General features: G+C 35.1%; 1 protein-coding gene across 1 annotated transcript; it reads left to right on the forward strand.

The window, feature by feature from the left end:
- Positions 1-9,884: 9,884 nt before the first annotated feature.
- On the forward strand, positions 9,885-10,820 carry LOC122473096 (olfactory receptor 6C76-like). The gene has a single exon (XM_043563209.1). It carries the CDS (start codon positions 9,885-9,887, stop codon positions 10,818-10,820), a length of 936 nt encoding a protein of 311 aa, XP_043419144.1.
- The last annotated feature ends 501 nt before the right edge of the window (positions 10,821-11,321 follow it).

Below are 11,321 nucleotides of genomic sequence, written 5' to 3' on the forward strand. Positions count from 1 at the left end.
TGCATTGAATGAAAGCAGAAAGTTTCTACAATTATTTGATCACTGCATATGTATTATCACATTTCATTCTCACAGGCATCTTATCATCATCGTTGTATTTCAGGTAAGTAAAATCAGCCTTGCCTGTCATGTTCCTTGTCCTCCAACCACAAACCTCATGGTATTATTATGTTTCCATGACCATACAATATCGCAAAGGTTTTGAGGGGAGAGGAACTCACGGAGAATTAAATTCCAACAGATGTCAAGTTCACAAATGGAAGCGCTGGGTCTGAAAGTCAGCTTTCTATATACAAAAGATGTACTCACACTCATAAGTGAAAAACAGTAACTTTATAATTTTTAATCAAACAGATCTAAAAATAATTTGAAAATAAACTATATGACCCATTGCAGAATTTAATTTAACATTTGACATTTTTATCATAAACATAAACAGATCCAAAATTAAATAATCTGGGTATGGTGAAAATATTGAGATTTTAAGATTAAACTCTTACATTACCATCTGGTTTGTATTTATTGTCAAATGTATCCTATGTAGAGAAATACATAGGAAGTTAATGATGTTCAGTTAAAATGCTGGGGCGCCTGGGTGGCGCAGTCGGTTGGGCGTCCGACTTCAGCCAGGTCATGATCTCACGGCCCGTGAGTTCGAGCCCCGCGTCAGGCTCTGGGCTGATGGCTCAGAGGCTGGAGCCTGTTTCCGATTCTGTGTCTCCCTCTCTCTCTGCCCCTCCCCCGTTCATGCTCTGTCTCTCTCTGTCCCAAAAATAAATAAACGTTGAAAAAAAAAAATTTTTTTTAAATAAATAAATAAAATGATACCTAAAAAACATGCATACTTCCACTTCCCAGGCTAACATACCAAACACCATATTAACATAGAACCCCCCAACTTTTCTGTCCTCCAAAATACAGATTTCAAAAGACACGTCGACTGTACTGACACTGCTTTGCTTTTCACACTACCAAAATTAACTCTTTATATTTTTCTTTCCTGGGTTTTGGTCAGGTTTTAGAGAATTAAAAATTACAAACAGTAAATTTCAGCTGCATGCTTTTATAAAATTTGACAGATGTATGCAGTTGTGTATCCACAAGCACAGTTGAAATAAATATATTTTGAAAAAATATCCAAAATATTTTCTTATGTACTTTAGTAGCCAATCCCTACATCTTACAGCTCTTGAAGAATCCACTGATCCATTGTCCTATGATTTTGTTTATTTTGTATTGCCATAGAAAATGAATCATATAGTATGTACCTTTTAAGTGTTCCTTTTTCACCTCATAAAATGCTTTTGAGATTCATCTATGTATGAATATATATATATATATATATGATTTGCATATATCATTAGTTTATTCCTTGTTTGTATGAATACATGGATTCACCAGTTGATGGAAATTATAAAGTTTCAGGTTTCATATTTAGGTAGATCTGTTTTGAGGTTTTTGTATAATAAAATATATATGCTGTGGTTCAGATTTTGCTTATGGAAGTCCAATTTTTCCAGCACCATTTGCTGAAAAATAATGTGTTGTCATTGAATCTTTGGGGCACCTAAAATATATATATTTCATATAATCACATTAGAAATAATGATTTAATAATTTTATTATATAAAAATTCACAAAAGTATATATAAATAAAATCATGTCTAGTACTCTTATTTCTGACATTCTAATACATGCATTAAATCTTTAAGTCTTAAAGGATACATTAAAATTTAAATATTGCATATTTCCCAGTTTTGTTCTTCTTTTTCAAAGTTATTTGGAGTATTTTAGGTTTTTTAGATTTCAATGGAAATTTTAGATTAGGCTTGTAATTTCAACAACCACCACCACAAAGACTTTCAGTTTCAGCTTGACGTGTAAAGAACTTGGAGTTCCCATTCTTAGAACATAAAATGCTAAACAAACTGAAATTGATGGCTTGTCTTTGACCATTCAGAGAACTGAGGTCACAGGATAAACTGCCACCCTGCAAACTGAAGAGAGGAACAAATTCAGAGTCATGGCTAAGATCCGCTTACCTGGAACACAACTGCTAGAGCCATTAAATGGTAGGAATTCTTAAACGGTAAGTTTTACAAACTGCTAGGGGCCTAGTATAGACTAGAATTAGAGAATTCTGAATGACCTGACACTTACATGGAAGTTACCTCCAGGGGTAACTTTTTGTTTTGGGAAAAACAAAGAAAATCCCTTCATGCTAAAGGAAATGTAACTGATCTATTTTTTTAATGTTTACTTATTTTTGAGAGATAGAGTGTGATCAAGGGAGGGGCAGAGAGAGAGAGGAAGACACAGAATGTGAAGCAGGCTTCAGACTCTGAGCTGTCAGCACAGACCCCAGGCTTAAACTCATGAGCTGTAAGATCATGTATGACCTGAGCTGAGGTCAGATGCTTAACTGACTGAGCCACCCAGGTGCCTCAGAAAGTAACCATTTAAAAAAATTTTTTTAACGTTTTATTTACTTTTGAGACAGGGAGAGACAGAGCATGAACAGGGGAGGGTCAAAGAGAGGGAGACACAGAACCTGAAACAGGCTCCAGGCTCTGAGCTGTCAGCACAGAGCCTGAGGCGGGGCTCAAACTCACGGACATCGAGGTCATGACCTGAGCCAAAGTTGGCCGCTTAACCCACTGAGCCACCCAGGCACCCCAGGAATTAACCATTTTAAAACACACCAAAATTGTTCCTCATCACAAAAATTTTCAAGGAACTTTACTATATCCTTATCCCACCTGGGCAAAGCACCTTACTCACAGTCCAATCTTCTCTAAACTTCATGTCTCAACTCAAAGGTGAGTATTTGGGACAATTATACTACTGGAGAAACAGTCATGAAAAATCACAGTTTAGAGACACAGGCCTAAGATATTGAGGTGTAATCACAAGATTACAGAACACTATCCCTTTGCCACAACTACCATCACACAATATACAATACAGTAACAGTGGATTACAGCTGCAGAGCTCTTCTCATTCCTGAAAAGAAGCCTGAAGTCAAGAGGGGGGAGACAAAAGCAAAGACACTAAAAGATATGAAAACTTCTTCAACCTACAGCTTCAGCAACAGCAAATAGTAAACACATCGAAGCAAAATTATCCTAGCAAGATTATACTAAATCTTCATACTAATGGCCTATTTACATCAGTTTACATTTCAATGACAAAAAAAATTTACAATACATAGCAAAGGAAACAAACAAATCAACAAACAAAAACACCGTACCATCTGAAAGGATAAAGCAAGCTACAGAATCAGAGTGGATATGCCACAGATGTTAAAGATATCTAGCCAGGAATTGAAAATAACTATGATTAATATGGTAAGGGCTCTAAAAGAAAAAGTAGAAAACATAAAATGACAGATGACAAAATTAAGTGAAGAAATGAAAATTATAAGAAGCAAAGGAAATACCAGGAATCTAAAACACTGTAACTGAAATGAAGAATGCCTTTGATAGGCACATGAGTGGATTGAACCAGGCAGAGGAAAGAATCAATGGTTTCTGAAGACAGCTCAATGAAAAGTTACCAAACCAAAATGCAAAGAGAAAAAAGAAAAAAAAAAAATTAACAGAGAATATGGGACAATCCCAAAACTTGTGACATAGGCATAACTGAAATACCAGAAAGAGAAAAGTGAGAAAAAAGAAATATTTGATGAAATAGTGGCTGTAAATAGAACTTTCCAAATTAATGACAGAAGCAAATACACAGATAAAAGAAAATTAATAGAACACCAAGCAGGACAAATAAAAAAATTTTTTTTCAACTACTCATATTATATTCAAATGCAGAAAATAGAAAGAAAATCTTGAAATAATCCAGAGAAAAATACAGCATACCTAGAGAAGAACAAGAGTGAAATTACAACACATTTTTAATCAGAAAATATGCAAGCAAGCAGAGAATGGAGAGAAATATTTAAAGTGTTTAAAGAGAAAAAGCACTAACTATACACAGTTAAATTATACTTCAAAAGTTAAGGAGAAATAAAGACTTTGTCAGACAAACACGAACTGAATGAATTCATTATCAGCAGGCCTGACCTGAAAGAAGTTTTTCAAAAGTTCTTCCATCAAAGGAAAATTATATAGATCAGAAACCCCGTTCTACACAAAGACGGACACTGAAGAAAAAATAATTAAAAGTAAAATACAGTACACTCACTATAAAAATAAATTAATGAGGACAGCAAGGTATTGTCAAAAGAATATCCATAAAGATCAAAATTAACGAAGACAGCATGGTATTGACAAAAGAATATATGTAAAGATCAATGAAACAGAATAGAGATTCCAGAAATAACACAGATACAGTCAGTTGATATTTGACAAAGGAACAAAGGCAATTTAATTGAGAAAGGTTAATCTTTTCCACAAATGGTACTGGTAGAATTAGACATACATATAAAAAAAATAAATCTAGGGGCACCTGGGTGGCTCAGTTGGTTAAGCATCCAACTTCAGCTCAGGTCATGATCTCACAGTCTGTGAGTTTGAGCCCCACATCAGGCTCTGTGCTGACAACTCAGAGCCTGGAGCCTGCTTCGGATTCTGTGTCTCCCTCTCTCTCTGCCCCTCTCCTGCTCATGCTCTGTCTCTCTATGTCTCAAAAATAAATAAAAACATTTAAAAAAATTTTTAAATAAATCTAGACACAGACCTTTCACAAAATTAACTCAAAATGGATCATAGACCTACTATAAAACTTGAACAATAAGTAATTGGATGGTGGGTGGTAGAGTCAGAATTCTCACTTTTGGAATAGGAGGTTACAGAGAAGAAGGGAAGGAAAGTTACATATAGTAATATTTATACATATGTATTTATACACAGGTTATTAGGATCACATGTATTTCCTGGTTCTGTCCTCTTAGTCAAGAAACAATGACACTATGGTAGCAATCAACACACCTAGAGCTCAGATCTTGGTTTCTAATACTATTGGCCAATAAAAGTAACTGGGTATTACTGCAGAAATGTTTGATTACAGGGCTGTGGTAAGGAATATACAAGATGATCCTGAAGCATCTTACAGTACCAGAAAATAAGTAAGCGATTTTTTAAAAACAACTATGATGGATGGATGTCAAATGAAAGAGTAGCCAACTTGAAAGGCCCCCAATGGCCAAAGCTAGAAAAATTTAGCAACAACATAAATTAGTATTGAATATAATTCAAAGTACAAAACATTTCCATGAGTCCATACTGATATAAATAAATAATTGAATAAATTAATAAATGAGAAAGAATACACAAAGTTTCCATGTAAAGGAATCCCAAATAATTTACTCCATCTTCTAGGCAGAGTGTAATTCCCAACCACGCAGCGTGGACTGCACATACTACAGAGTACAGTGTGGAAAGTGGAGGTAGGTGGGATAGCACCCTTAACAGTGAAGTATCTAACTATCAGTACCTAAGGTGATCAAAGTTCACACCAGCAGTGATAAATCACATTGATTGTACCAACTCATGACATGGATGTGATGAAAATGGTAAATTTAACTCAATGGTCTTCCCCAAAGCACATGACCCTAATTTAATCCAAGACTAACATCATATAAATCCCAGTTGATCAAAATACTTGATCAGAGTTCTCAAAACTCTCAAGATCATCAAAATTCTGAGAGATTGTCACAGCCAAAAGAAGCCTAAGGATGATTATAGTACTGTACTATCCTCAAAGAGATCCAGGAATAGAAACAATATATTAGGTAAAAATCAAGGAAATCTAAATAAATTAAGTTCTTTAGCTAATAATAATGTATTAACCCAATAACGTATTAATAACTTATCAGTTCACTAATTGTAATGACTATACCATATTAACGTGTTAATAATAGGAGAAACTGTGTCAGGGATATGTAGTAATTCTCTGTTCTATCTTTACAATTTTTCCATAATTCTAAAACTGTCTTAAATAAAAAATGTATCCAAAAAAACCCTGATGATATCTTGACTGGAATGTTGTTGAATCTATCAATACATTTGCTAAATATTGACACCTTAAAAATATTGAGCCTTGGGGCGCCTGGGTGGCGCAGTCGGTTAAGCGTCCGACTTCAGCCAGGTCACGATCTCGCGGTCCGGGAGTTCGAGCCCCGCGTCAGGCTCTGGGCTGATGGCTCAGAGCCTGGAGCCTGTTTCCGATTCTGTGTCTCCCTCTCTCTCTGCCCCTCCCCCGTTCATGCTGTGTTTCTCTCTGTCTCAAAAATAAATAAACGTTAAAAAAAAAAAATTAAAAAAAAAATATTGAGCCTTCTAAAGCATGAGGATTTCATAGCTTTCTGTTTAGTTATTATGCTATTTTTTTATTCTCCATGACAAAGAATTAGTTTATTTTTTTATTGAAGTAGAAGTAACATTCGATGTTATATTAGTTTCAGGTGTACAACATAGTGATTCAAAAATTCTATACATTACCCCTTGTTCACCAAAGTAAGTACTATACTGGATAATATTATCACAATAATATTGACTATATTCCATATGCTGTATTTTTCACCTATTTGACTTATATAACTAGAAGTTTGTACCTCTTAATCCCCTTTACCTACTTCACTCATTCCCCCAATCACCTCCCCTCTAGCACCAGTTTGTTTTCTGCATTTAAGAGTCTATTTTTTTGTTGTTGTTTGTTCATTTTTTTTTAGATTCCACATATAAGTAAAATACAGTATTTGTCTTTCTCTGACTTATTTCACTTAGCATAATAACCTGTAAGTCCATCCATGTTGTTGCAGATGGCAAGATCTCATTCTTTCATATGGCTGAGCAGTATTCCATTATATATACGCCACATCTTTTTTTATCCATTTACCTATCAAAGGACACTGGGTTACTTCCACATCTTGGTGAATGTAAATGATGCTGCAATAAGTTTAGAGGTGCATATATCTTTCTGAAGATTACTGGATCATACGGTATTTTTATTTTTAAATTTTTGATGGACTTCCATGTTGTTTTCCACAATGGCTGCAACAATTTTACATTCCACCAACAGTGCATAACGGTTCCCTTTCTCTTCCACATTCTCACCAACACTTCTTATTTATTGCCTTTTTGATTCTAGCCATTCTGACAGTTGTAAGGTGATACCTCAATGTGGTTTTGATTTACATTTCCCTGATGATTAATGATGTTGAGCACCTTTTCATGTGTCTTTGGCCATCTCTATGTCTTCTTTGGAAAAATGCCTATTCAGATCCCCTGCTCATTTTTTATTGATTCCTTGTTCTTTTGTAGATGTTGACTTTGTATAATTTCTTTATATATTGTGGATATTACCTCTTATTAGATTTATCATTTGCAAATACCTTCTACCATTCAGGAGGTTGCCTTTTCATTTTGTTGATGGTTTCCTTCACTGTGCAAAAGCTTTTTATTTTGGTGTAGTCCCTATACTTTGTTTATTCTCAATATACTTTTATTAACAAAATATTTGAATAGCACATTTTATACACTTGTAGCCCTTTATTCTTGCTGTTTTCTGTTTCTTCACAAGTTTACATGTAATTATGTAATTGGATTATAGTACCTCAACAGACATTTATCTAAGGTCAAAATAAAATAACATTGACGATAGGAAATCCTAAAGAATTCTAAGACTGCTTTTTCCTCACTGCTATTCTTTGCACTTATATACCCCTCTGAAATGGAATGTGGTTTGTTTGTTTGTTTTTAAATCATTTCCCAAAGATACCTAATCAAAATTATTCAACTAAACTTTAGAGTACATTCATCAGGAACATCTCTCCCCAGAGACATTTTAATTGTTTTCCTACAAGAATCCCCTATGACTACTTTTTTTGAATCCCCTGTGACTTTTTGAACATCAAGAAAGATGATTAATTTTTGAAATTACGTTTCACCAGCATACCAAAGTGATCCCTTGTGACTATTTTTAGAAAAAAAATACCTGTTTGTTTTAGTAACAATGGTTAGAAAACCACAGGAAGGTAATAAAAAGTTTACAAAAATGACAACTCATGTTTATTTTATAAAAGTTACTGTGAGTCAGGTAAATGTTATATTAGTAAGTCTTCCTAGGATCTAGGGTTAGGAAGGATATTGTTTTTATGGAAATTTTGGAAAACAAGCGATATTAATGTGTGGTCTTGGATTGTGCAATTTAAGATAGTTTCTTACATTTCAAGGATTTTCTGTCTCACAAATTTTTATCCATTCCCATGCAGCTCACCTCTTTCCTATAGCTGTTATACCTTGATTTTCACTCATGGTTTGAGCCTTTCCTTCTTATGAACAAAGAGCTTTACTTAATTGACGAGCAAAATGGACAACTTTGTCACCCCTATTTCACTGTAACTACTTTTTCTTTGAGAGTCTTACCCACATTCCAGGAAAGTTTAGTCTCTAGTTCTGCTGTGTAACCAGGCAGAAACTTAGAGCAGGGGTCTGTTTTGCTGCTGGCTCCTCCTTCTCCACCTCTCTAGTTCTACTCCTAAACAATGAGTTAGTGCCGGAGACACTGCTACCCAATGAAAATTTTTTGCAATACCATTTGAGTCTCGGTCTTCCAGACTTAACATGGATTGACTACGTGGGACTAACCATAGAGCTAGTTCCACCATGTGTGTCACCAACTCTTTTCTGGATCACCTGTTATAGAACCTCTTGAATACTTGCACCTTCTACCTGCAACTGGGACTGTGTCAACTTTCTATCAGGGCCCCCCTGACTTTAGGAATAAACTTTCTCCTGAATTTATTCTTCAGTACGTTCCATCTCACTTTACGTAACCAGGATCATCCTGCCAAATTCCACCTACATACTACAGAAATAGGTTCTTGCGTCATAAAATTAAAGGCAGAAACAAATTGTGAAGTCTATAAAATGCTCCAAAAGTAAAGCCTCCAACACTGACCCTCAATTAAAGTAAGGCAACAGGGGCCTGGGTGGCTCAGTCGGTTAAGCGGCCGACTTTGGCTCAGGTCATGATCTCACGGTCTGTGAGTTCGAGTCCCATGTTGGACTCTGTGCTGACAGCTCAGAGCCTGGAGCCTGTTTCAGATTCTGTGTCTCCCCTCTCTCTGACCCTCCCCCGTTCATGCTCTGTCTCTCTATTTCTCAAAAATAAATAAACGTTAAAAAAATTAAAAGAAAAAAATAAAGTAAGGCAACAGAACATTTGTATTTGAGCAGTTACATTTTTACCACGTGGGATTATATAACTGTAAGTATATTTTTCATTTCTTACCTCATTTTTTTCCATTTTCTGATCAATTTATAACTTAAATCACTTAAGTTTGTCTTCTAAAAAGTAATAGCTTATTATTTAATTCAGGAAGGGAAATGTTTAATTCTTACTTTGCTTAGGATTATATAAATTTTTGATTTTATAGCCCTGATTCTTTTTAGTTGGTAATTCTCTGTATAGGCAGGACTGACATGAAACATCTTGAAAAAATTGTAGAAATTATTTAAAAAAGGAAACTTCAATTGTTTTATTTTGAGAAAAATTATTAGAACATGTAGTCATTGGTAAAATATTTTAATAGAAATAAAATAATATTTTTTATAGTTTTCATATACACTTATAAGATTTTTAAAAGAAAACAAAACACATTTAAGTATATTTTCATATACAGCTGTCAAGTGACTCAATTTTAAATGGCTAGTGATCTACAAAGAAGATACTAGGTATAAGTTTATTTGTCCTGGCTCATACAGATTTTCAGAATTCAGTACAATTTGGTGGCTAATTTCTTGGTCTGTTACATATCTTATATATTTCTTAACTATCACAGCAGAAGTGATAAAAAAATAATACTGGACTCACAAAAATCATTGTTTCTTGTTTGCATTTATAGACCTGGGAGAAGTCAGCAATAAGAAATGAAAAATCAAACATCTGTAAAAGAGTTCATTCTTCTTGGATTAACAAATGACCCAAAGCTTAATGTTTTGATTTTTCTATTTCTATTTTTCACATATATACTGAGTATAACTGGAAACCTGACAATTATCACCCTCACTCTGATAGATCCTCACCTTAAAACTCCGATGTATTTCTTCCTTAGGAATTTCTCTTTTCTAGAAATCGCATTCACAACAGTTTGCATTCCTAGATTTCTGGCCAGCATTATAACAGGGGATATGACTATTTCCTATAATTCTTGCATGGTCCAGGTGTTTTTCTTTATACTCCTTGGCTCGACAGAATTTTTTCTTCTGACTGCTATGTCTTATGATCGGTATATAGCTATCTGTAAGCCATTGCATTACACAACAATAATGAACAGCAGAATTTGCAACCAGCTTGTAATTAGCTCTTGGCTGGCTGGATTTCTCATTATCTTTCCACCTGTCATGATGGGACTTCAACTGGATTTCTGTGACTCCAACATCATTGACCATTTCACCTGTGACTCTTCTCCTATGCTGTTGATCTCCTGCACGGACACAGCATTCCTAGAGCTCCTGGGATTCTTCCTAGCAGTATTCACACTCATGGTGACCTTAATATTAGTGGTTCTTTCCTATGTATTCATCCTTAAAACAATTCTGAGAATCCCCTCGCCTGAGCAAAGGAAAAAGGCCTTTTCCACTTGTTCCTCACACATGATTGTAGTTTCCATTTCTTATGGAAGTTGCATTTTCATGTACATCAAAACTTCAGCAAAAGAAGGAGTGGCTTTGACCAAGGGTATAGCAGTGCTCAATACTTCCGTTGCCCCAATGCTAAATCCTTTTATTTACTCCCTAAGGAACCAGCAGGTAAAGCAGTCCTTCAAGAACTTAGTCAACAAATGCTTCTCAAATAAATCTTAATCATTAAGATATTCATGACTTGAACTTTAAATGGAATCTTATGACTAACACAATATTAACATTATTACGTTTCTCCACCCACTACAATATTCAACTTCCTTTTCTTCAGCTTTTGTTCTCCATTTATCCTATTTTGACCTTACTTGGTTCCACTATCTTTTTACATTTACATGCCCTGAAAATTTTCTGAGGATGAGTGATTTGATGTCACATGAATGCGAATAACATTTAACAATGCCAATATTTAGTTTTAATCATTGAAGAACTTTCCCTTTGCACACCAAACAGACGCTAAATAAAATTCTAAGAAATTCTTTTTTCCTTTGAGAGAGAGAGAGAGAGAGAGAGAGAGATAATGCATGCACATGAGCGTGAGTGGGGGTGGGTCAGAGAGAGAGAGGGAGACAGAGAATCCCAAGCAGGCTTCCTGCTGTGAGCACAGAGCCTGACATGGGGCTCGACCAACCTTGAGATCATGACCCGAGCCAAAGTCAGCAGTCA

Source organism: Prionailurus bengalensis, chromosome B4, assembly GCF_016509475.1.
Source record: "Prionailurus bengalensis isolate Pbe53 chromosome B4, Fcat_Pben_1.1_paternal_pri, whole genome shotgun sequence".
NCBI lineage: Eukaryota > Metazoa > Chordata > Mammalia > Carnivora > Felidae > Prionailurus > Prionailurus bengalensis.